The 26,782-nt window shown below is 40.2% G+C and overlaps 1 protein-coding gene across 4 annotated transcripts in view; it reads left to right on the top strand.

The window, feature by feature from the left end:
* Positions 1-26,301, top strand: part of LOC134635717 (connector enhancer of kinase suppressor of ras 2-like) — a 31,428-nt gene extending 5,127 nt beyond the window's left edge. Inside the window, exons 2-22 of one of the 4 annotated variants that reach the window (XM_063485196.1) lie at positions 166-329; positions 2,541-2,743; positions 3,877-3,964; positions 4,865-4,906; positions 4,998-5,117; positions 7,444-7,503; positions 7,625-7,693; positions 11,510-11,656; positions 13,039-13,157; positions 15,933-16,135; positions 16,323-16,412; positions 17,169-17,359; positions 17,458-17,506; positions 17,640-17,818; positions 17,915-17,988; positions 20,394-20,465; positions 20,700-20,770; positions 21,899-21,999; positions 22,100-22,580; positions 25,447-25,637; positions 25,725-26,301. In XM_063485196.1, coding sequence (XP_063341266.1) covers positions 166-329; positions 2,541-2,743; positions 3,877-3,964; positions 4,865-4,906; positions 4,998-5,117; positions 7,444-7,503; positions 7,625-7,693; positions 11,510-11,656; positions 13,039-13,157; positions 15,933-16,135; positions 16,323-16,412; positions 17,169-17,359; positions 17,458-17,506; positions 17,640-17,818; positions 17,915-17,988; positions 20,394-20,465; positions 20,700-20,770; positions 21,899-21,999; positions 22,100-22,580; positions 25,447-25,637; positions 25,725-25,772 — 2,762 coding nt within the window. In that variant the 3' untranslated portion in view covers positions 25,773-26,301. Of the gene's footprint in view, positions 1-165; positions 330-2,540; positions 2,744-3,858; positions 3,965-4,864; positions 4,907-4,997; positions 5,118-7,443; positions 7,504-7,624; positions 7,694-11,509; positions 11,657-13,023; positions 13,158-15,932; positions 16,136-16,322; positions 16,413-17,168; positions 17,360-17,457; positions 17,507-17,639; positions 17,819-17,914; positions 17,989-20,393; positions 20,466-20,699; positions 20,771-21,898; positions 22,000-22,099; positions 22,581-25,446; positions 25,638-25,724 lie in introns of all 4 variants that reach the window. The other 3 variants (XM_063485195.1, XM_063485194.1, XM_063485193.1) reach the window with 3 other exon arrangements.
* The last annotated feature ends 481 nt before the right edge of the window (positions 26,302-26,782 follow it).

Raw genomic sequence — 26,782 nt, 5'->3', positions numbered from 1 at the left:
ACAGCACATATTCTGGCAAAGCAAGTGATATCAAGTCCTGTTAGAATGCATAATGCAAACAGTGGTTTCACAGGAAATCTGAAAATCTGATGCAGCCTGCAAATAAAAATTCATGCTTTTGAGCTGTGCTGAAAGTTTTCTTGTTGTCCTTTGTGTTCCCCCAAGGGCTGGACGACTGCCTGCAGCAGTACATCAAGACCTTTGAGAAGGAGAAAGTAGGGGGGGAGCAGCTGCTGCGTATCACCCACCAGGAGCTGGAAGATTTGGGAGTATCCAGAATTGGCCACCAGGAGCTGATACTGGAGGCTGTGGACTTACTCTGTGCTCTGGTGAGTCCAAGTTTCCCACACCATCTTCCCACTACTTTCTACTGTCACTTTGGAAAGTCAGTGCTGTCGGATGAAGTTTCTGTCGAACATTTGGCACCTCTGCAGCTCTGTGAAATCATTTAACAAGTCAGTGAAGATAACAAGTTACAGAATAAAGATATTTTCCAGTAAGCAGTTGATATATTTAGTAATGATGCAATTTCTATATTGTTATTATCACTCCAAAGTCTGTCAGTTAATGAAATCAGTCATTCCAGGAATAAGTGGATGTAGATAGGATTGCTTTAGGCCCCAATTTTTAAACATCACAGCAAATCTACCAGAGTTACTAATCTGGCCAAAAGATCTTCCACAGGCAAATCTTACAACTGTCGTTAGTGTTGACATGGATTACTGCTTCATCTCGAAGGGATTTCTGCTCTTAGTTCCCCAAAACACAAGTTTTGTTAGTGTCAGCATGATAGATTGCTGTTCTGCTGATTTGGCTAATGTGCAGCTGGAGTAGCTGGAGCATAATATTTATTCTCCTTATAACATTCATTCTGGATGTTACTGCATACAGAGTAGAGACCTTGACTTGTTTCTAACACGAGAATGTAACATTTAGTGGTCAGTCATGTAATGGCCAAACAAACGGCATTAAAATGAACGAATATATACTGCAATCATCAGAAGCATGCTACAGACTAAAAAATGCACTGGAAGCAGATTCTGGTCTCTGTGTGCAAATATGTTACATATAAAACTGGGGACTCATGAGCAAATATATCCCTGGAGCGTAAAGGGGGTAAAACAGAAGGCGATTGGGCAGCGGCACTAGCATGTCAGACGGAGAGATGGGAAGTTATGTAGCTTAAATAGACCACCAGATTAGGAAGGTATGTTTGGTATATGACGCAAGGAGAGTGACGCAGAGCAGCTTGAGCTGTCTTTCTGAACTAGCTTGGAGGCTTTGCTTCATTTAAGGAACATTTTTTCTTAAATGGAGTTTTTCCCAGGATAGCTGTTCCCAAATGTTCTCTTTTGTCAGTCAATGTGAACATATTTTTAGACCCTACTTACTAAAAGTGTCCTTATTGGTGCTTAAAATTTGCAGTGAAAATGTTACAAGTTATTTACTCTGGAAAACATGATTTGATTGATGAAGTAATTTATTATTGTTTTTTTACTCTTTTACTTACTCTTAGATTATTTATAAAATAACTGTTTGATTGTTTGAAATAAGGGACAAATACCATTAAGAAGTTTGAACTGATTATGTTGTGGTTTGGAAAATTTTCACTTTATATAACAGGAACTACACCAAAGAACTATTTGGTGTTGGATTGGATGCTCAGTGGCTCAGGTGTCTAAGGGTGAATCATATAAATGCTTTGCATCTAATTGAGAATACTTACTCTGGCCATGCTGTCCAGTTTACCACAAAAGGAAATTAAAATGTAAAGTCTTTTTGTAAGGTGTCTTTAGCATCCAGCTAAATAATTTTCTCTCCTAATAATTTCATTTATTTTGAGTTTTTTTTTTTAAATATTCACTTGCACATATAATTCCAGTATTTAATTCCAATCTTCTGTTTTTGAACCAAAGAAAGTTAGACTGCAGTAATATAAAAGTAAAAGATGGTAAATGATAAATGAGAAGCAGAAATAACAGAGACATGGTGCAATAAAGTTGGACATGGGTTTGTGTTAACTCTTGAGATCTATAGAAAAACTGGGTGGAGATTACCAGACTAAGGTCACAGATGCAATCTGAATCTAAAGTCCACTCATCCTGCATCGCTGCACAGGGGGCCCTGCTTCAGCCCTAAAGCTTCTTACGTAACTGGGATTTAGTTTTAAGTCTCTCAGGCACTGCTGTATTAAATATGATTAGTGGCCCTCCTGCTGCGCTCTCCCCTCCCAAGAAACCCATGACATGATAGATGCCCATAGGCCTACACGTGCAGTTAGCCGCAAAGTGTAATGAGCGCTCAACGATGCTCAGGCGTGCAAAGTGACAGCTGGTTTCACACATTTTCATCATATGTGGAGCCTTTCTGTTGTGGAGCGTGGTGGGCTGGTCGGCTGTAGTATTCCTATTCATAAAGTGCCATCAGAGAACAATTGGTTTCTATCTCCAGGCTGGGGATATTCTTGGAATGTGTCACAGTGAAAGCAAACACTGACAAACTGGTCAAACACAGTGAATTTACTTTCCTCTCCCCTCTAGAATTATGGGCTGGAGACTGAGAATCTCAAGACGCTTTCTCATAAGCTTAACGCATCTGCCAAGAACCTGCAGAATTTCATCACAGGCAGGCGGCGCAGTGGCCATTATGACGGCCGAGCCACCCGCAAGCTGCCCAACGACTTTCTAACTTCAGTGGTGGACCTCATTGCTGCTGCCAAAAGCCTTTTGGCGTGGCTTGACAGGTGAGATTTGCAAAAAGATGAATTTAAACATTTGGTAAGTCATGTGTAAACATGTGGACGCACACTGTGAAAAAGGGCCCCACAGAGCTGTGTAGATTCAGGTACTGGTCCCATTTACAACTACACACACACACACACACATAAATACAGGTTCACATGGACACATATTTATATGCATACTGGGCATATTTTGGTATATTCTTGCATACTTTTCCTTAGATTCGTCTTAGATGCAAACTTACAACCGTGCTAATTGCAAGCAAAAAGATATAATAATAATTTTAATTATTTTAACATTTTTTATTATGTTGGTTTAAAATAACACACACCAAATCAAATATATAACTCTGACATCAAACAGGAATGAGACAGTCCTGTTTACATGCATTGGTACATGTAGTCTGATTTGGGATTTGTTTTTTAACAGATACAGACTGGTTTTGTTTTTCTGTGTAATGTCCATGACCAATCATTTGACAAGAAAAGATGAGTAAAAGTCTTATATAAGTAGATTTTGACAGGGTGGCCAAAAAGACACAGAGAAAGTCTATTTATATGTCTCTTTATCCTTGCTTCCCTGTGGGATTGTGCCAGTCTGTGTGTTTGTGTCTGTTTGTGTTTGATGAATTTGGAAGTTCAAAGCTGACAACGTTCAGCAAAAATAACAAAGTGATTTGCTGTGCCTTTCCCCCATTATAGCTGACATGATTTACAGCATTCATCCCAATTAAAATTCACTAATCCATGTTTCATTTCATGTTTGAAAATGCTTAATTGTTGACCAAATTGTACAAATAGAAACGTGGGAGTCGAAGCTGCATTTGTTGGCTGTGGATAGGACGCACTTGTGAGGTTATTTGGAAAAAGCAGAACAGCAACTAATAATCTCTGCTCTGTGTCAGCTGCTCTCGGCCTTAGGAGAAATGTGAATATTATTAAATGTGTTAAAAGCATTACAGACGTCACATTCCAAAATAAAAACCCCAAAACATACTAACATAGGCAGAAATGTGAGGAATCCTAAAATGTAAAGGGAGAAATGCTGGTAAAAAAAATATGTAAAATTTACCAGTGACTGAGTCTCAAAGGAAGAATGATCTAATGGTTCATTCCAGGTGCTCTTTCTTTTTCAGATCTCCATTTGCAGCAGTGGCAGATTACTCTGTGACCAGAAACAATGTAATCCAGCTATGTCTTGAGCTCACTACAATTGTACAACAGGTAACAAATATGAAATGATTTATTGTATCATATCCTGTTGTACTGCATTGCTTCATACTGTACAGAGCAAACTTGCGATCATCACAAAGCCTCTGTCAGAAAAAAGGAAGCTGATCCATATTAAAGTATAACGGCAGAATTGGAAAAATACCTGGTTCTTTAGTATATGTGCTTATGATTTTTAAAATGAAATCTCAAAAATTTTACTTCATTCCCTGCACAAATTTAAAATCTTTCTAAACCCTAAAGCAGATATACGTTTGCACATTTTTTCCCCCCTTTCAATACATGCTTTTTTATTAGTTTTAGAATTTGCAGCTGTCAGTGATAATGAGAAGCTGAAATTGGACTTGACTACTTCACAACTTCTTCTCATCTGTCAGATATGCTTTCATGTAAAGCAGCATCCTAATTAGAGCCACCTCAAAGAGTCACCTAAAAATATATTCTAAAGTGATAGAAATGATAGATGCTTATCATAAACTGCAGTTTCATTTTATTGTATCTGGGTCTGTCAGTCAGAGCTCCTACAGATCAGTTAAAACTCAGAGAACTGTACAGGTTTTAGGTTGGTCTCTGTGGAATATAATGTTTATATAGAGTTAAGAGAAAAATTAAAGTGGGAAAACATTAAAAGTGAGAGTGAAAGAGGGCAAAAGGGAAAATAATTGAAGGCTGAGAGAGAGGAAGACTGGCAGAGTGAAAGAGAGAGGGAAAGATGTGCCTCCGCATTGGTGATTCATTTGTTTTGTGTTTGTGCCTGCCTGTGTGGGAGTGTTGGGGGTTATAGGTGCCAAGCTGCTGGGTTTTTGCTTATATCCACCTACAGCAGAAATGCCAATAATAACTTCATTTTGACAAATTCTCTTGAGGTAACAGTGCTTTCTGAATATTCCTCAGGACTGCTCTGTGTATGAAACAGAAAACAAGATCCTGAATGTGGTGAGTTTGAAATATTGTTCTATCAAAGAAATAATTAAACTAATATGTGCAAGCCTGAAGATTGTCTTTATCCCTAACGTGTCCTCCGCAGTGTAAAACACTGTCTGAAGTGTGCGACCAAATTATCTCTCTCTCCTCGGATCCCATGGTGTCCCAGTCTGCACATTTGGAGGTTGTGCAGCTCGCCAACATAAAATCCACTGAAGGCTTGGTAAGAGTGACCCTCCCTCAGACTCTCAGAATCACACCAGTTTTGGGGAAAGGGGTTCAGTTTTAATTATCCAGCTCAGATTTTATGTCTCACTTTTTCAACACTTATGAAAAACCATGAACAGATGAACTAATTATTGGCTTTAATCTAGCTTTGAAATAACTTTTTTAAAGGATTTTTTTGGTGTAGCTTCAGAAACACAGCAGAAACATTCATGCTGCTTTATTATAAAGTAATAATAAGTACGTAATAAATTCTTATTTTGTTCTTAGTTTGAAGAGATACTATAATAAGTCAACAAATAAATTACACATTTTATGTAGACTACATAGCCACATAGCTAATTAACTAGTAATTACAGGAAAGGCAGAAATTTGTAGGTATTTTTTTAGGAGTGAGTCATCTATCACACAGTAATCCCAGGCATACATACCTTGTACTTCACTATACGTAACAAGGCGTACATAACAAATACACATAACAAATATTTCAATATACTTTTCACAAACTTGAAATATACTTAAAATATCAAGATGTTAAATTGTTTTTCAGGTTTGATGAACACAGGGAAAAGCCAAAAAAGTAAAGTACAAAACTTACTAATGTGAATCGTACTAATGACGATTAAACAGCATGACAGAGTATTTTGTTTTATACAAATATGGCATGTGCAAATTCTCTTAAGCGTTTCTCTTACTCACTGCAAACATATTTCTGCTCAAGCCCAGTACTAACTTTGCCTGATTTTCCAGTTAAAGTTTTTATAAATACAGTTTTCTAATGGAACAGCACACACTTACTTTTTGAAGCATGATGTGACTACAGAGGCTATTTTCATTAAAGGCTTGGTCAGGCCAGACTACAGCTATATATATATTTGGTTATCTGTACATACCTGTAGAGCAGGGGTGGGCAATTCCAGGCCCCGAGGGCCGGTGTCCCTGCAGGTTTTAGATGTGTCCTTGAACCAACACAGCTGATTTAAATGGCTAAATTAGCTCCTCAACATGTCCTGAAGTTCTCCAGAGGCCTGGTAACGAACTAATCATGTGATTCAGGTGTGTTGACCCAAGGTGAGATCTAAAACCTGCAGGACACCGGCCCTCGGGACCTGGAATTGCCCACCCCTGCTGTAGAGGCATCAAGAAGTAGGCATACAGTTTTTCTTTTCATTACTTCTTTTTTGTTATATCTATCTCTGGAATTTCAACTTAGGTGTGATACTGTCATGTCAAGTTTTCTGGGAATGACCAAAATTGCATTTCAAAGCAAACAGAACATCTGGAATATGGATTGTGGATTTTAAACCTTGCGTGCTGCTTTTCAGCACGATATCTAATGGAGCTCACATTAGCTGACCCCAAACTAGGTTTTGCTGAGCTGGTGGGCATGTGAGTCAGTGGATAAAATGTGACATAAAAACAACATATTGGCCATATTCAGATGAGTGAAATGCAAGCAAATAGAATACAGCAAATGGCAATTCTGTTACACTTACTTTTAGGAATTGTATATAACTGTTTAGAAGCAGAGAATACTTTTTTTCTTGCACTGTATATAAACGCTCCCCTTTGTTGGACTCCATCTTTGCACTGACCTACACTCGGGCACAAGCTCCTTGCTTGGGGCCACAGTGAAAGCCCCACCCCCCACACACAAACACTAGCATTGGGCATGGAAGTTCTTTCATCCGTTCAGTGAAACCTGAACACAACAGTGGGTCAAGTAGCCTAAAAATAAACCTCTTCCACTCATCTTGAAGACTGGCATGCTGCTTCTACGTTTCTGCGTGTGACTCGGTGTGTGTGTCACATAGTTATGCATGTATTTTCATGCATATCTGTGTGTAAATAGTTGTGTGTTTGTTTGTCTTGTACTTTTGACCCCTTTTAGTGAAAGCCTTGAAGGTTTTTTTTTCTTTTTGCAGCACCAGACTAAAAGTATTTGGAGATAAACAATCATTTATCTTTGATTTAATCTGCTTGCGAGGGACTCGTTACATGACATAAGTTTGCAGAGTGTTCTGTGCATTTAAAGAAAGTGCACCCATGTGATATTTTATGACTTTCCTCTAGTTGTTTAAGACTACTGAGACAAATTGAGATGTGTATAAAAGCACTTTCCCTCTCAGGCTTTGACTGAGTAAAAAAACCCAGATTTTCTACCCATTTTGCACCGCAAGCAGATTAAAACAAATGGAGATTTGCAAATATGGAGTAGTCTGTACTGCAAATGACTGCGGGGCTGAGCTGAGGTGCAGATGATGCCGACTCCTAATGCTGTGCTTTAAAAGGTAGTCATTTACATATCTGCTATATTCCCACAGGGCATGTACATCAAATCAACATATGATGGTTTGCATGTGATCACCGGCACCACAGAGGGAGTAAGTGCAAATGTCTTTCTGCTCACCTTTGCAGAGTTTCACCTCACTGTTCATTCACTATTTATACTTTACTTGAATCAGAGCTGCTTTTAATGACTCGGTCTCTCTGTTTTTCCATCAGTCACTGGCTGACCGCTGCAAGAAAATCCATGCTGGAGATGAAGTCATTCAGGTCAATCATCAGACAGTGGTATGGTCGTGTTTTTCTTTCTCTGCCTTATTATTATGTTGTTTTTAAAAGAAAATTGGTGTTATTTGAATTTGCATGTTATTTGCATTGCATTTGCAGATTATTTATGCAAATGTTTGTTTAATTTAGACATTTTTTACATACGTAAAGAAATTATGAATGCATGCTGTTGTTTTATACACTTCTGGGGTTCAGTGCTTTTATGAGCCACTGCAGCTCAACTGTTATTGTCTAGGATACTGGCTGTAGTGTCTCTTGTAGTAGTTTTTGAGGGCCATCATGGGGTCAGTTGGATTTTCTGTTAAAAGCAGATCAAGAGGTACCTGCTTCAAAAAGGTACCTCTTGCTAGCAAGAGTCCTGTTTTCGTTCCTAGAAACTAGTGGCACACACATTGTTTTTCTTGATAATTAGACCATTCTTGCTAGTTGCGATGCACCTGAATGGGACTACCAAATTTTAGCCTTCTTTTTTTTTTTAATAGATAGCAGAAAGAACTGAAAAGCAGATGGGAAATGGAAATAATAAAGTGTATAATCCAGGCTCAAAGTGGGGATGTTGCTGTTCATTCTTTTTATTTCAATACATGGTTTTTTGACCTGAAATTGTTCTCAGCTGTCCCCAGATTCAGCATGAGCACTTATCAGCCAAAGTAATTGCCATTGTTTCTGTCAGTGAGAGGCATAACTGCACAAAATGTCTGTTTCTGCAGCGTACACAGCGTGATGAGCAGAAATGAAAGGGAAAAAACTTTCAACTTTCACTTTTCCGTAGAGTGGAATTTAAATATAGCACCCTTTGTTTAAAATAATTGCTACTTGTGTGTGCAACAGCGAGATTTATGATAATTACACAGCTCAAGTCAGATTCATTTCAGTCAGTCAAGTCACCCACTGAATGCAGCCATGTTTTGGAGAAAAAGTGGAAATGCAGAGTTGATTTTCATTTTACCGAAGCATGCGTCAGTCAGAGTCATGCTCCTCATGGGGCACCAAAGGAAAATGCAATGTATTCAAACAAAACTTTTACGGAAGCTATTTTAGCCTGTCATAGTAATGTAAATATTAGCATTACATAAGCCCAACACAGAAACAGCTAATTGAAATAGGGCCTTGATGTATAGTATAAATGATTTGAGTGATTTTGCAGACTGATTTGCAAGACATTCTCAGCTCTTTCTAAACAACATGATTATGATGTATTGGTTGCACGAAATTAGTATGTGGGGTAGGGCTGAGTAATAGGTGTTCTCAAACAGAGGATGGACTCTTGCAGCAGCCTAAGTAGGCAATACATTACTGCAGTAGAGTTACATGCTGAGCTAAAACTCCACTGTTACTCATAAACATTGCTTAAACCAGCTTAAACATTGTTAATGCATTTAATTTATTATGGCACAGTGTAGAGCAACTTAATTACGGCTGATTGTTCACAAACGTTCCTTTGAGGACTTAGAGAAACTGCATTGAACTAGATTTGTCTGTGATGGCCCAGATTACTGCCACCATCTCTTCTTACAGGAAAATGAGATAACAAGTCATAAAGAAAAGTTGTTAAATATCTTAATACTCAAGGACAAAAACACCACCAAGTGAAAAAAAAACAAGGCATGTTATAAATAGTTGAGGGATTTATAATTAAGGCAGCAGGGAGTACTCCAGCAAAAAGACACAGACCAGAGTTCACTGGATCTGAGCATCTTTTTTCAGAGGAAGTGGATGTAGAAATGGCAGCTAAAGCAAATGAGTTACATCAAAGGAAACGAATGAAGAAAAAAATGCTCTGCCTTGTGATTAACTTGAAAACATGTAGAAAGACCTAAGGGTTTGCTAATTTGTAGGTTATTTTGGTGGTGTTGTGCACACAGAAGTAAATAACTTGTGACAACAGTGATAGAGTCTGGCGCAGGAATGGCCATTAAATGAAAAAAGCTTCAAACACATAAAATATCACATACACTATGGCACATTTTAACGCTTATGAGTTTTATCTGAATTTCCAGTGAGATGAAACAAAAGGAAGAAACCAATGACTTGATGTTGTATAAGAAACACTTTAAAGCAGAACATTTCTTTACCAAGTAAACAGCTTAAAAAGCTGAAAATCAGGGATTTACTGCTTTAAATAAACACTTTATTTTCTTCGCACAGAATAACATTTTTTTCTCTACCATAGAATAAAGAATAAAAGGAAAGTGTCTGTCTGTCTGCCTGTTCAGTCAGTCTATGTCTTTAATGCACTTTCTGTGAAGAATTTCTGTGTAGTGGCTGTAAGGGTGAAAAATTACTTGGCAAGGAACAAAGTGATTGCCAGGTCAGAGGCTGAAAAATGTCTGGTTCTTCAGGGTGCTTGAAATACACAAGACATACTGAAAATTCAGTGCGGTCGACCGAGCGGGAGAATTTTTTATTTTCCTCCCCAAACTGGACCTGGCATATTTGGTTCAGCAGCAGAGAGTGTTTCTCTGGGCGGGATGCTATTCGTGCCAAATATCATTAAAACTGGGTTAAAGAGTATTTACATGGCATGCAGCTGTTCGCAACACACAACATCAGGCTGTACCACAACATGGCAGGAGGCGTGCAAGATGCCCTGAGGCATCCAGCTTTGCATTAAACATCATCATCAACATGAACCTCAGAGGGCTGCAGGCTGTGCTACAGTTGTCAACCATCAGGATCCATGTGCATTACCAAAATAACAAAGTAACAGCACCTCGAATAAAACAGCTCGCATTTTCTGGGGAACTGAACTTCAAAAAAACCAAAAAAACATTAGACATAAAGAAAATGACTTCAAATCGTGAATGGAAACTACCTGAAATACAGACAGTTAATAAGAAGACTAAATGTGGCATTGTTAAACTGAAATAGCAGCTTCTTATACCTCCTCTCTGGCGATAGCATCACTGAAGGCATTATGTTTTAAGCCCGCATCCTTCTCCTTTTCATGATCAGAGTGTCTCAGGAATGTTTTGAAGAAATTTGCTCAGGTTTGGTCCAGCTGTTCATTTATAGCATGTTTTATTGATCAAAGTACAAAACAAAACTCAAAAAACATGCTTTTTAAGCTCATCTGGCTCAAGAACCAATGAGCTTATGCCATGGTAAGGGGTCCATTGATAACCCATCCATTTGTCCAACCACAGCTCATAAGACTCATGCCTCCTCCTAAAGTATTGGTCAGAATTTAAAGAAACTTACACACAATGATCACCTAATGGGTCTTCACCCACACTCTTCTCAAGATTAATGTCACCTTTGTCCTACAATTTTCACATAAATGTCTAATAGTATTGAATGATAAAGTAATAAAGTAATGGACAAATGTCAAATTTAGTCAGGTTTTTCTGTAAAAACTCTTCTGGTTATTATTCAGGAGCATAACTCTGGAACTTAAGGATACATTACAAGCATATTTCAATATTGTTCAGATAACAAACTTTGGAGCCCACCTATTAAATTCTATAATGATCGCTACATATGTGAGTCTACAGAGACAGATACTGCAGCATGAGCATCTGGTAGATGAAGGTGAATTTTTAAAAATGTAATAGCTTAACAGTCCATCAGCTAGTTATACTTACTTATAGAAAATTTCTGTGTAATAGTAAAAAACTGATTACATGATGACGGTCATATTCTCAAATATTCAAAGGTAAACTTTACTGATTCATTCATATGACAAAAAAACAACAAAAACAAAACACTCCCTGTTTATTTAGTCTAGGCAATATTTCTCGTTATTTCTGCAGTCTCAGGCATTAAAATGCCCGTGTGGGTTGAGGAAACCCTTATCGAGCTATTCTTGTGCACTAGGTGGGCTGGCAGCTGAAAAATCTGGTGAACTTGTTGCGTGGAGATCCTGCAGGTGTCACCCTGACGCTGAAGAAACGCCCCCAGAGCACGCTCACGTCAACGCCTGCTCTGCTGAAAAACATGAGATGGAAACCATTAGCTCTGCAGGTATGATGACTGCCTTCATGCTCCACAGATATATCTTTCATTCATGTCTCTGTGTGGCTGTTGATGTTGTTCGCTTGTGTTCATCTCTGTGCCTGTGGTGAAAATAAAAGTACAAAGCTAAACACCAAAAACCGCGATCACCCTAAAATGGGTAGAATATAAAATGAGAGTGTAACATGAATCTGCTTGTAGAGTAGCGTCCAAACTAATCCATCTGACTCCACCCACTTTGTGATCACAACTTTTGACTTTAACACTATTTATTTTTTTATCAATTATTACATGTTTGTAATGCACTTTACAAATCTCAAACACTCTTCTTTTGACTAACTGATGTCCAGCATGATCCATTCAGATTTTGACATTTCAGCCCTAAGTGGCATCTGTTGTCCTACTTCGGCCAAACCAATTACAATATTAGGACCGTGTGCCTGCGCCAGAATGGGTGGAAATGAGAGGGACGTGTATTAAAGTAGTCCAGCCTTTCTTTGAGTCCCATTCCAGAGAAAATGTTTTCTCCCCCTGAGGCCCCGAAGCGCAGTGCTGCTCAGCCTCCTCCCCCTTCACGTCCTCACATTCTTCTTCTCCACCTAAATCGAATCTGCTATGTCGCTGGCATTTTTCAGGGGCAAAAAAAAAAAGCCAACCAGAGACTGTGGTGTTTTCTGATCTGAGCTGTGACTAAAATTAAAAATGTCAAGGTATTCTGCTAAGTTATTGAAAAGAACATTGCGCGGTGACTCATATAATGGTCTTATGATGGAGCACACAGACCACTCAGTGTTACATCTCAGCTATTGGTCAGCTGTGACTTTATGCAGCATAGTTTGAGTAATGTCTTATTAGTATTCTATTGTTGAAAAAGCTTTTTTTTTTGGAAGTCGATGATTTCTTGTGATTGGATTACATTTCTCCGACTATTCAAGTTAAGCTGATGATGTTGCATATTCTTATTCTGACATTACATTCGGCAAATTTATTTTACATTGTGGTGCTTAAACACAACGACATGTTTTCTTTAGAAAACAGTCTACTGTACTTAACAAGCAAAGTAGGCTACGGCCAGATCCTCCTTGACCTGACTAAGAGGGATGACTAGACCGCACGCCAGCCTCTCTTCCTCTGTGCACCAGTTAGAACTAAAGCATCAGAAACGTACAGTACACAGCTCATTTCATGGTTGAGATGCTCAACTGCACAGTCTGAACAGAGTGAACGCTCCCGAACTGACTGACTGAACTGCTGTGAGCTCCAAATTTTCATTGTGTCGGTCCCTGTAACTGTTTCTCTCGCTCTTTCTCTCTGTCTGCCTTTTTCTCTGTCTTTCACACATGCTCACACATACACATACACTCACTTACACACAGCCAATCTTCCCTCAGAGCCCCAGCAGCAGTGTCGCTACGCCGACCAGCACTTTAAGCACTCCGTCCAGGAGGAGTAGCTGCGCCCTGCAGGACCTCTACATTCCCCCTCCTCCAGCAGAGCCCTACACCCCCAGGTGAACGCAGATGTAAAACACAGAAAACTTTGCAAAAGGTTTCCTACCAGAGTTTTCCACTCTTGGCGTGACTACAGGGCAGTTTTTTTATGTGCACATTACGTACGACACAGTCATGTTATTTTATTGAGTGAAGGTGTAGCGTTGTATCAACAATGGCAGTGAGAGGAGGGGAGTCTGTTTTAAAAGATGTGAAAGATAGAGGTGAAAAACGATGAAAAATATGTGAAAAAAAGAACAAAAAGGAATGCACAGTTCATATTTTGAGAAATCTTTAATGTAAAACAACCACTGACTCATTAATTACACCTTGCTGGTGCCAGGTTGGACCCATTTGTGCCTTCAGAACTGCGTTAACTCTTCATAGCATGGATTCAACAAGGTGCTGGAAATGTTCCTCAGAGATTTTGGTGCATATTAACTGGATAATATCACACAGTTGTTGCAAACTGCAAATCAGCTGCACATCCATAATTTGAACCTTCCCGTTTCACCACAACCCAAACATGCTCTATTGGCCTGAGATCTGTTAACTGTGGAATATTTGAGTACAGTCAAGTCGTTGTCATGTTCAGCAAACCAGTTTGAGATGATTTGAGCTTTGTGATGGGTGGGATTGTGATTGGGTGATATCCTGCTTAAAGCACCCATCAGAATCATGGTGAGCAACAATACTCAGTCTATGGTGTTTAAATGAGGCTCAGTTGGCACTAAGTGTGCTAAGAAAATATGTCCCACACCATTACACCACCAGCAGTAGCCTGAACTATTAATATAGCATGGCTCCATGCTTTCATGTGAGGTCTGACCCTACTAACTGAGTGTTGCAGCAGAAACTGAGACTCATCAGAGCATCCAATGTTTTTCCAAGTCTTATCCAATTTTGGTGAGGCTGTGTGAATCGTAGCTTCAGTTTCCTGTTCTTAGCTGATTGGCAGTGGCAGCATGTTTTGTCTTCTGCTGTTGCCTGTCTACTTCAGGGTTTGATTGACCTCTTCCACATACCTTGGTTTTTAAAAAGTTGCTATTGGCTCGATGCGCACTGGTCATTCTCCTCTGGCCCCTGACAGAGGAGAATGACATCAATACGGCATTTTCACACAGAGAACTGGTGCTCCTTGATATTTTCTCTTTTCCGTACCAAATCCCAGCAGATCAGCAGTTTCTGAAATTCTCAGATCATTCTGTGTGGCACCAAACAGCCCTGCTACGTTTAAAGTCACATAAATAATTTCCGATGCTTGGTTGGAACTTCAGCGCGCTGTCTTGACTATGTCTACGTGTCTTAACGCATTAAGTCAAAGCCATGTGTTGGCTGACAAAATGTTAGGTTTCCCCAAGAAAATTGTTTGGCGATTTAAATTTTACCCATCAGTTTGATTTGTCAAAAATTTTCAGCCTAATTTCACCCATTTTTTTTTGCCACTTTGCCACTTTTTTTGACAACTTGTAAAAACATAAAAAGCAGAAATGATGCCATGCAATGAAATTCACAGGATTACCCATTTCAAATAGGTTAGTTTGCTGCATTCATTGCTATTGCATGATATCAGTCTGCGTTTTCTACTACAATAACTAGCCTAGCTCATTAGCTGTACCCTCTGCTGTTTGGATAAACTCTGCAGGAATGAGTGGGAGTAAGAGAGAAAATGAGACAGTGAGAATCTTTGTTTTCCTTTTTGTTTGGTAGCAAATATGATGCACAACATTTGGATAAGCTTTACAGTGAAACTTCTGAACATGCAGACAGCTTGTTGCACCTCACGGTGGCTGCAGGTGCTTCTCCCACACTCTTGTCACAAAGTTCCCACAAGAACGGAGCCATGTCACATATTGAAAGGCTCGACTGGTGACATGAGTAATAATTAGTTCCTCCTCAGATTTCAGCTTCTCTCATATGCAAACAACAAACACAGTGCATCGTGTTCTGTGGATAAAGAAACGCTCTCCTCCGAGAGTCATAGATAAATCGTGAATTTTTGACTGATGCTTGAAAGCTTTGATTTCCCAGGGTCAGCTCCAACACGCGACTACAGATAATAACTAATAAAGCTACACGATTAGTATTGTTTACCCAGAGATATTTGTTTCTGTGTAATGTTTTACTGAATGTATTGTCCCAAGAGGATGAATCTTACATACTTTGGATATCCCCAAATGCCAAATCAGGCTGGTGAGCATTATTGAGCTAAATATATGAAGTTTGTATTATTAAGTCCTCAGTGGATGCATGTTAGAAATCTCATGTTAGTGATCACTGTTTTTGTAACTGGTTTAAAGAAAGGGAATATATGTACAACAATATGTGTTATGAATTTTAAATCATGAATAAATACCATTAAAATACCTGGACTTGTACCATTAAAACCATCAAAACTGATAATAAATTGACCGCTGCTGTTGAGAAAAAAAAGGTGTTGCACGGGGAGATGTGCTCCTTATTTTTCCCCGCTGCTATTTCCCTGATTATTTTCCCTGCGCTGTGCTTTGTTTGACTTAATACACGTGTAATTGCGTAAACACTACCTAATACCATAAAAACTAGAGCACAAAATATGTAGGAATCTGCAGCTGAATATACTCCTGTTTGAGTAATGTTTGTTAAAAACTAAAGTACATTGGCAGTGGAAATTATTTAGCCCCAAGAAATCTAAGTATATACAAAAATATATATCTCTAATGGGGACAGATGGGCTCGGAGCAGAACAACGTCTTCTCTCTGATCTTATTCCAAACCCTGACAATAAAATGACTTCCTGCTTTCTGTTACCAAAGAGATGACAAGGGAAGTCTGCCGGATGATGATCCTCAATCAGATGTCCATGTCGCAGAGGGATCTGAGTCACCAAACTCCTACTTGGATCAGGAGTGTCGAAGGCGATTTCCTCTGGTGGAGGAGGATACTATACTGTACTGTTACGAGTACGACCAGAACCAAGAGGGTGCATCAGTCCGCAGGGGGAGCACGCCCACCTACGGTAAGACCTCTGCCTCATCCGAGGATTCACCGCTGTAATCGTGGGAGCCAAGAATTTTAAGCCGTGCAGATGTGACGTCTTAATGTTTCTAGGTGTTTTTGATTTGTGTGTGTGTGTATGTGCGTGTGTGTCTGTGTGTGGGGGCAGGCTGTGTAATATTGCCGTTCCCTGTGCCTCCTTGCTCTAGGGAGGCTAAGGCCCATATCAATGCCAGTGGAATACAACTGGGTGGGAGACAACGAAGACCTGGCCAAGCTGAAGAGAGAGAGCAGGAGAGGTGAGTGGGAGGCAGTGGGAAAGAGAGAAAAAGAAAGGGAGGAAGAAAGGGACAGAGGGAGCTGAGGTGAGTGGGAGGAGATCTCATAATATCCTCACCCTCTCAGATCTCCCAGCCAAAAAGTAGAAGGATGAGCTGGCCTGTCAAAACTGATAACATGCTGGATATCAGCTCCTGCCTGTATCTCCTCCATATGTTCATTATCTATCACAGCTCTCCCCCCTCTTCATCCCTCTCTCTGTTTCTTTTTCCCTCTCAGCTTCGCCGTGCCTCCGAGTTTGGATATAAAAAGTACGCTGTTGCTTTGGCAACTGAATAAATATATTTTCCTAAGATTTTCACATTTTGCTGGTGACTGTTGAGCTAGGTGGTAAATGGAGTGGGAGGAGACTGAATTGCTTTATTTCAGCCTCAAACAACGACTTGAGTGATGTGTTTGTTTCCTCTGAGGATGCTGCTGATATGTTGCTCCTTTGGGCTTTTCAGAAAAAGTGATGGAGCTATATTTATCTACAAGAGGCAGTATTTGGAAGTTTTGAGGGCTTCCTGCCTGACAACGGCTTCCTCGGTAGATGTTTTAACAGTTTTCACATATTTTAGTGGAAAGTCTTGAACCCAAGTCTTGCTGATAGGCAGCAGACGGTTCGGTGTTTATTGACGTTAGTAAGAGCGTGTCGGTAAGATTTAAGGAAAAAAAAAATCAGTTTTGAGTTGTTGTGATGTGTATAATAGTCTGCCTCTGTTGTGTCCCTGCAGAGAATTCTCTGTTGCATTTTGAGAGCGAAGACAAGACCTCACGCGAAGACTTCCTCCTGGGTCGCAGCCTGAGTCAGAACAGGAGGAAGACCGAGCGAGGAGCCAGCCCGACCCATTACACACTCGTCCCTGCCCTCCAGATGGAAGTCTCCCGGTCCACGTCTAGCTCTGACTCTGCATCCTTGTATCACGTTAGTCTGTCCTGTCCACGAAAAGTGAAATCATTCTTTGTCAGAATCCACACCGGGATTTATTTCATGCCGTCATGTGTTCTGTTTTAATTTCGCAGGTTTTTGAACGATCCTCATTGCTTTCAAGATCAAAGAAAAAGGGTAAAGGTAGGATCATTTTTCTGGGACTGAATTTTACGTGCGTGCTCACTTGTACTCAAATCCTTATATAAGCAGGTGCTTCATAAGTAGAGTTTTCTGAGCCCCCTCCTCTGTTCTGCTCCCCTGCTGGTGCCTGCAGCTGGAAGTCCTCTCACTTCAATCAGCAAACGGCGGATTTCCTGCAGGGACTTGGGTCAGGGCGACTGTCAGGGCTGGCTGTGGAAAAAGAAAGACGCTAAAACCTATTTTTCGCAGAAGTGGAAGAAGTACTGGTTCATCCTGAAAGACACGTGTCTATACTGGTACATGAATGAGGAGGTGAATATGATTGTTCCCATAAAAGAGCAATTGATACGTTTTAGACTCCATTCTTCAAGCTGAACTTTGAACTGACTCTCTGTTTGCTTATCTCAGGATGAGAAGGCGGAGGGCTTTGTCAGCCTACCAGAGTTTAAGATAGATCGTGCCACTGAATGCAGAAGGAAGTTGTGAGTCCCTGTTTTTACCTGAACACCAAATATAAATGCGCATTGCTTTTGCATTTATGCATGTCACATATTTGCACACAGCCCTATAAACATCAATTAAGCGGTTATCTTGTGCAAACTGGTTCCTGGCAAGAAAATGGGCTCATTCTTAATGTCTGTTTTGGGCCAGATTTTATCTTTTCACCCGAGAAATGAACAAAATATGTAATTTGTTTAAGCTTTTCATACAGCTCTATACTGAAAATTTAATGGACTGACCATTCAGAGCGGTGGGATCGAGTGCCTGACTCACAAACAGCCAATATTCTGACAGCACAGCAGATGTTATTTAGTTTCAGATATTAATTTAAATCTGAAATTATGAAGAAAAGAGAGAAATTGCCGAAGCAGCAGCTGTACTAATAGTTTTTGGTATATTACTACAACATGAAATATTACAGTAACAAAGATCTTTAAAAAGTTTGCAGACTGAAAATGTCACTGAAGAAGGGTGTGACTCACATTTTATGAGTCACACTTGAAATAATTCTAAGAAATTCTTGTGGGGCTTTTTGGGCCCGGAGTGCTTTCTGGTTACAGATGGAGGGCTGGACGCGTGATGAGTATGTGCACATGCATTTAGTGATCGAGTAAGAGGAAGGCTGTGACGTAGTTGATGAGTGGGGCAAAACTGCAAGTTTTAAGATAAAGACAGGCAGATACAAAACACTGCAAACTGTGTGCAGGATTAGAAAATAAGGTGATTTCTATCTTAATTGGATCATGGCTGCCTCACACAAATTGTGTTTGGTATCATTGCATAACTACCTTCCTTTACTACAGTGGCCTTAATGGAGCTATAGCTTGTAGGTATGTTTTAAGGAAGAAATTTATTTAGATTTTTCTGTATAATTAGAAAAATAAATTTAACTTTTGGTTATTTTAAGAGCTATTCTTTCTAATTTTAACTTGAAAGAAAAGAAAATTCTCCAAAATTTTGCTGGTCTAGACCAGGGGTGTCAAATGACTCCAATACAGCCCGCTGAACAGCTTTGGAAACTGTTAAGCAGGGCGTAAATTTGAGAGTTTTACAGCTTTTCCTACTGATAAATACCTTGCCCATGACTATTTATGTTACACCAACATTTCTACAATTGGCCCACAGTAACAAAACAAGCTAACTTAATTAATTAATAAATAAATAAAACATTTTCAGTCAGCCAACAAAAATAATACGTCCTTTATGTTTGTTTTTAATGTTTTTGAATGAGAGGACAGTCTAGTCAGTGTGCTACCAGAAAAAAAAAAGTAAATTTACATATTTATTTCTTATAAGTTAAGCCCAAACAGTCTTCCTGAGAGATTTCTTTCATTTACTATGGCAATATTTCTTGAAATTGAAATGGCACTTGTTTTTCTTGTATTACTTTATATTATATTTTAATATAAAAGGCCTTGGGTTGACTGTTGTTGTGAACTGGTGACAAATATATACATTTGAATTAAATTGGATATTCATGTATCAGGGAATTAATGTGTACTTAAGTTTACTAATTCATGTGTAGTTAAAAGTTTCAGTGGTTCGGCTTACTTAAGATCAAAGTTGGCTGTATTTGGCTCACGGATCGTTTACAACAGTCGAAATGACCTTGTGCTGCGGTTTACTGTGAGCTTAAAGAGTTAAAATCATTAGGAGTGAAGGATTAGATGGGTTTTGGCATGGTGGTACAGTAGGTAAGATGGTTGCCTCATGGTCGAGTTTGAATCTGCTAGATAGCTGGTACCTTTCTGCGTAGATTCTACATGTTCTCCTGGTGCCTGCATGGGTTCTCACTGGGTATACTGGCTTCCTCCCGCAGTCTAGACATGTGAGATTAATTGGCAATTCCAAATTGACCATAGGGGTAAACCTGAGCATGAATAGGCGGTTGTCTGTCCCTCTGTAGTTGCACTGTGACAGGCGACCTCTGCAGGGTGCCCCCTGCCTGTCACCGAGTGATAGCTGGGATATTCTCTAACGCCCACAACCACGAATTAGATAAACAGAAGGATGTATGGCTTGATGGGTTGCTGTTCAGTACTGAGTTAAACAACAGGAATATTAGAGGGCTTGGGGTTGTGTTTAATAATTATGGCTCTATCTTAATTATTTATCTTAATGATGCCCTTCAGCTTTTGGGTTGAAGACTGTGACTGTATATAAATGGAATCGTACTTCATGAGGCTGACTCAACTTGTGCAACTCCCCAAAATAATCAAAGCGCTTTATCTCATGACGCGCAGTCTTGCTGTTTTTGTGTCAGCATGAATCAGTATATGCACGGCCATGTGTCGGTTTATTTTTCCAGTCGACAGCATTCACATGGAAATGTGAGCCATACGTTGCTGTCCTTCTGCTTACGTGTGATTAAATATGTCCCTTTTAGTGCTTTCAAGGCTTGCCATCCGAAGATAAAGACCTTCTACTTTGCTGCGGAAAATGTAGACGACATGTCCCGGTGAGTTAATGAGCCGTATTGCACACTCCCCAAACATTTAAACCCATACTGTCTGCAAACTGAATCCCCCTACTAATAGACTGCCCTCTCTGTTTGAAACAAAGTAGTTTTGTAAGTTTATTAGTCAGACAGTTGAACACACACACGCACACAAACACGCACACACACACTGGTATGAGATGTTTCATTGGATGTTGAATTGCTGTGCGTCAGTGCTGTTGTTCTCCCCCACAGGTGGCTTAGTCGTCTCAGTATGGCAGTGGCAGGCTACTCTGAGCAGCAGGAGAAAATGCGCCAAGACCAAGGTGAGATTAGTCACAGTCTGTGTTCACGGTGCTGCAAGAATTTCTTCAGCTGTTACAGGTCAACAGTTATATAAAACTGATGATTTCTAAGCAGTGGGGCGTCACGCTGTTGCTTTTCGATTGAGGAATTACGTATATAAAAGTTGAAACAAATGCGTGAATAATTATTTTGCCTAGTCTTCATTTGGCAGAGGTTTTGATTTGCTGTCAGAGGCTCACAGCAGTAATTAAGCTCCTGTCTTTACTGTTTAGAACTGGAGGTGCAACAACTTTTGCACCACAAATGGACAAAACTGGTTGTTTCAACATTAACGTTTCTTTAAAAAAAAGTGACTGTAGAGATGACTCCATTTAAATTCTTGCTTCTTTAGTTCGGTTCACTTGCTTTAAAGTAAAGACTTCTTTGTCTGAATCTTTCCACTGGGAGATGAGCTCATTAATTATTTATTTGACTGTCAAAGTTTAGAAGAATTACAAGGAAATAAATGGGGATTTGACAATTATAACTTGGCTTAGAGTAAATTTTATGGCCTGGAAAAACAAGACCAGATGCAGAGGATTCAATAAATAGATTTAGATCAGCAGCAGAGGCGTTATACTTCCGCTTTACATCAGATTCAAGAATTGCTTCTTCGTGCTGAGTATAAATAGTAATTTTAAGGGGCTGAATAACTTCTTCAGCTTCTTAAAGATGGACTGGAAATAATGTAACTAACCCTTGCGCTATTTAGAGGAGCCTACGTAGGAACCTTGCATGGGTGGGTGGGTGAGAGCAGGTTTATCACTAGCTTCATGAAAATAGGGTCTTTTGCTTTACAGAAGAGTTTCTAAATTAGAACCATAACACCTCCAGAAGACCCATAAGGAAGTTCTCACATCTTAGATTCATCCTTTTTCACACTTCACAGTGGACCTGGACTAGTACATCACACCTACCCATCCACACTCCTGCCTCAGTACCCTTGTCAGAGCTGTTAGTCAGAGTTTGATTTTTCCGACCTCATGCAGGTGTTCAGATTGCAAACTGTATGCGTGTGAGAAAAGTTACCCCTTTCTGCTGCATGTAGAAACAGTTGATTTTGCTTCTGCCTAGAAGTATTAACTCAACAGTACTTTTGTACATGACAGATTACTGGAGTGAGAGTGATCATGAGGACATGGAAATGCCCTCAATGTCCAAACAGGACAGTCCACCACCACCTTATGACACCTATCCCAGAGCATCCTCAGTGAGTCTGTCAGCCTGTAGTTCAGAAATTTATGGTTGATTTGCTGAATTTTCCTCTGTGGCACACGTCCCTTATTTTTCTTACGTCTGTTTGTAATTAGGTGAGTCCTTACCTGGAACCGAAACGCGGGCATCTCTCCTCCTCCGACACCTTTCAGTCTCGTTCTTCTCACGAGGAGTTCCGCTCGGAGCCTCAGGAAGGCAGCAGCAACAATGGCATCTCCCCCGGGCCAAAGACGAGCAGCCATCGAAACTCGTGGCACGACCAGATGGAAAGCAACACACGGATGCACTACCTCCAGACGTTTCCCATGGAGGAATCCTTGTTATCTGAGGACAGGGACCAGTTGGCGATGGAGTATCGCAGGCAGGCCACTCTGCCTGCACAGCGCAGTCTGCTGCAGGAACAGTACAGAGCCCTGCCCTTGCCCCTCAGGGCCAGTATTGATTCAGAGGCAGGAGGGAAACCTCGCAGCTTCACACTTCCCAGGGACAGCGGCCTCCATGCTATCCTGGCTGCCACTGCTGCTTCTGATCAGGGGGAACCGCAGCACTATCCACTGGACCGGTCCAGGGATGCAGGTCAGATTCCTTATATGAATTTTCAGTTTTACTACAATGTGCTGCCTGTCATGAGAAGCCAAATAGTTGCAGTCTTCTCTTTTGTATTTATTTTATAACATTTTTACAGGATTTGAATTCACCAAAGCCCCTTATGATTTAATAACACTGCTATGGCTAATGTAATCACAATTGTAATCACAGTGTCCCCAACAAGTCTTATTGAATCACTGTTTTGGAAAATTTTCTAGGACAAGTAAAAAGCTTCTCTAAGTGGGCTTTTTATTTACGTATTTCATGTTGCAGAACCAAATGTCTAAACCCCGTATTCATCCAAGACCTTACTTCCAGCATCAAACCAACATCCTATTCCAAAGTGACCATGAATGAGGGAATGAGATGTGCAAACTGTAAAATCCTGCTGCGCTCTATAGCTAACAGAAAAACTAATAAAATAATTATTTTCCTGAAAACTGTTTCATGATGGATTTTTGGGCTATATACCAATAAAGCTTAGGCCTCAGTCACACAGCTGGTAACCCTCTAGCAACCTGTGGTTGCTAGGGAATGATATGATTGGCAGGTGGTTGCTTCTAGTTGTTAGGAGGGCACTGCAACAAAAAAAGTCCTTGTGATTGCTTTGCTTATTGGTAGATTGCCGCTGCTGCCCACAGTCTGCATGGAAGATGTTGATTTATCTGTTAATACTAGAAACTGATTGGTAGTGAAACTGAAAAGTGCAACGCAAGCTGCCTTCAGACTATTGCCTGCCTCACTGCTGCAGGTAATATGGTTCAAAAGGCAGGGCAGTGGAACTGCAGTGGTTTGCACCGCTGCCTCACAGCAAGGAGGTTGTGGGCTTGAGTCCACTGGCCGGCCGGGGCCCTCCTACTTTTAGTTTGCATGTTCTCACTGTGCATGCTTTGGCCTCTCTGTCCAATTGTTTGGGTAATTCATGACTGTGAAAAAACTTGGCTGAGAGTATGAATCTGTGCATTAGCCCAGACTGGCGATCTGTTCAGGGTCTACATCACTTCTCATCCTATGACAGCTGGGATAGGCTGTGACCCCACTGAACTCCACCCTGAATTGGTTAAAATGAATGAAATTTATGGATGGATTGAAGTATTCACATATGCTTGGCAAGATTTTTTTCGTTATTAGCACAAGTTGACATTCTTCTCACAAATTTGAGGCATATTGCTTTGATTTAGACAGTCAGGCATCACCTCTTACAATAAACGATGCTATAATCACCGTGTCTGCTGTATTCAAGAGAGGTCAACAACAATATCCACTTACATTTAATCAAAAGCATTAAATACCTCTGAACTGAAAATCAGTTCAGATTAACACATTTGTAGCCTGACAGGTGGCTGCGATGAAGAGCTCCTAGAGCTAATCTGACAGTTTTGTGGGGGTACAAAAATGTTGAGGTAGAGATGAAGACGTCGCACACTTAACAGCATCACTGAACTCATTCTGAATGGTCCTGCTGTGAGAGCCTCTCCTGCTCAGTGTTATATGCAGATCAGTCTTTTCATCAGCACACGGCTGTGCAAATGCGCTTATTTGTCATCATTTATTTTATTAAAGCTGCTAACAGGCAGTCAGAGCCAGCAAATGTCAGAGGTTGAATACTCGCTATTATTGCTTTATTGGATTGGATTTAAAGCCAGCCCATTCGCCATCCCTTGAAGTCCTCCGGGGAAGTTGTCTAAGTGAAACGAAATTTAGTCTTATTTGATACTGATTTATCTTGGCAGCCCACTCTCTTTTTCTCTCTAGCACACTCTCTCGCTCATTCTTTCGCTTTCTCTCTCTCTTTTCTCCCTCTTGCCTGATCGAGATGTCGTCGTGCCTCTCGGCGGTGTTTGGATGGTGAGGCGAGGAGGAATCCTTTCAGCCCAAGTTAATGTTGAATTCAGAATGGGATAAAGAAGCCCGCCCAAGGCCCCTCTCTTCTTGTCCTCATTTATCTATTGCTCCGTGGGTTCGGTCTCTCCACCGCTTCCAATAGGGATGAGAAAGCAGACACAAAACAGGCGGCAAACAAAGCGCGATACATTTCAAAGCACAGCCCAAAAGCCTCAGAATGTACCACCCTGCTTCCACAATACAAAACAGTGTGTGACAACTCACATAATCAGAGCCCGAGTGCAGTGTATGAGTGTTGGCAACAGGGGGCAGTGCATGAAAACAGGAGACAAATGGGGTTTGGGTAGCTTATTAGAATAATGCATGAGATTCCAGTTTCCTAGGTTTAAGGTCCTTTTTCTTCCTTTATTGCTGTCTGAAGAAAAAAGCCCAAATAATGCATGTAGCTCTGACTAATGTCTTAAAAACAAAAGAAATGTTCACTCATCTCGGGAGACGTCCATAAGCTACATAATTAGTCAATAGGCTAATCAGTAAAAAATGAAAACTAGAATTGATTAATCCAATTAGCAAATTTTTTTTTTTATTACTCCAGCCATTAAAAGTGACATTTTACAGTTTTTGTTGTCTTGAACTAAAGCATGCTGAATCATTTTGATTTTAAAAGTCTCGCTGTCTGACTTATTTGCCTGAAGTTTTAAAAAAACAACATTACTGAGGAAATGATTAATAGATTAACGATAGTAAACGATGACCCACACCCCAGAAAGCTATTAGAGTAAAATGCTGCTTGAATATAGTTTAGTTTTGGTGCATGGAACCTGTTTCCAGAAAAAAGATGTTGTTCCTTAAAATAGTCATTTCACCAGTCATTTGTTACTTTTGGCTCTCTGTGGTGTCATGCTCGGAAACATGGGAGCGTTGTTAGAGGGTGTGAAAAGGTAACAAATCTCAGTTTCGACTTCAGTTTACTAATGTACGTTTTTTGGTGCATTTTGTGTCTTGCCAGGCCATGGACGTGACTGCAGGATGCAGACGGACTCTCTGGTGGATTTGTACCGTGCCCTGGAGCAGACAAACCTGTCTGATCACAGACCAGCCAACCGCCTGGAATACAAGCGCTCGTTTGTCCGCCGAGTTAACGACCCCCTGCTGAATGACAAACTTCACCGCTTACGAATTCTCCACAGTTCACTCAATGTATAACAACACATTTAAGCATGAATTACTGTTTTATAAACAAGTTGCATTTGCTGATTTCTGATTCGTGCTTTTATTTTCTTGCAGAACGTCCCCCTTCAAGACACAAATCGATCGTTGGGTTTTTTAGGGTAGCCTGTTGAGAATCGGTGTGGCGGTGACAACTAAGCTGTAACACCTCTGTCTGCACTTCACACTGCTGGCGTCCCAGTGACGGAAATGAAAGGCACCAAAAACCATTGTTTACCTTCTTGGTTCTCCATCTCCTCTCCTTTACACCACCTTCAACTACAGTCCACTTGCAGGAGCACAAAGACTCGCTATCCCTATTTGCCTCATCGCTTTCTTTTTAGGATGAGGGCTTTAACAAAAGGCAAAAAAAGATGCCTGGCTTGATGAAATAAGTTATAGGCTCCCAGGGTTTATGGCAAATAAGCACTTTGATTCCATGTCAGAAATTTGTCAGAGAGGTTTTTAAATCATTGCTCACGTGCATGGCCACGTCCCTTTGCTTCTGTTGAGTTGTTTGAACATTATGCTGGAGTTGTGTGCAGCTGCTCATTGTGCACAACATTTGGTTATGCATGTGTGTTTGATTCATGGGTATGTTTGTTCTACGAGTGTACAGGATGTTATATATATATATATATATATATATATATATATATATATATATATATATATATATATATATACATATACATATACATATACATACAGATATACAGATATACAGATATTATGATATTACATTACAGCAAAAGTGACTACACAGTGTTTTGGGTTACTTATACAAATTGTAAATCAAGTGCTGTGCCTCAGTGATAGTGAATGTACATTGTACTTTTCCAAGAGAGGTCAGAGAAGACACAGAACGCAAGCTATCCCTCAAACCAGAGGCACAAAAATAAAAGGCTTGGCAATAATGAACTCGTATTGTAAATTACAGATGAACGATCAGAATAGTCGTCTATTTTTGTATGCATGCTGTCTACCTGATTGTTTGTAAGACATTTTCTCCACCCCTCGGCTCACCCGCAGTCCCTTACACACCCACACACACTCATGCACACAAGCAGCACAGTGTATTTTTAATTCTTATACAAACGGCCCCAGAAAATTGAATCATTTTCTTTTTGATTGTG

The sequence above is a fragment of the Pelmatolapia mariae genome, linkage group LG10_11 (genome assembly GCF_036321145.2).
Source record: "Pelmatolapia mariae isolate MD_Pm_ZW linkage group LG10_11, Pm_UMD_F_2, whole genome shotgun sequence".
NCBI classification, from domain to species: Eukaryota; Metazoa; Chordata; class Actinopteri; order Cichliformes; family Cichlidae; genus Pelmatolapia; species Pelmatolapia mariae.
Note: the sequence above shows the minus strand (reverse complement) of the source record. Positions and strands in the feature narration are given on the sequence as shown.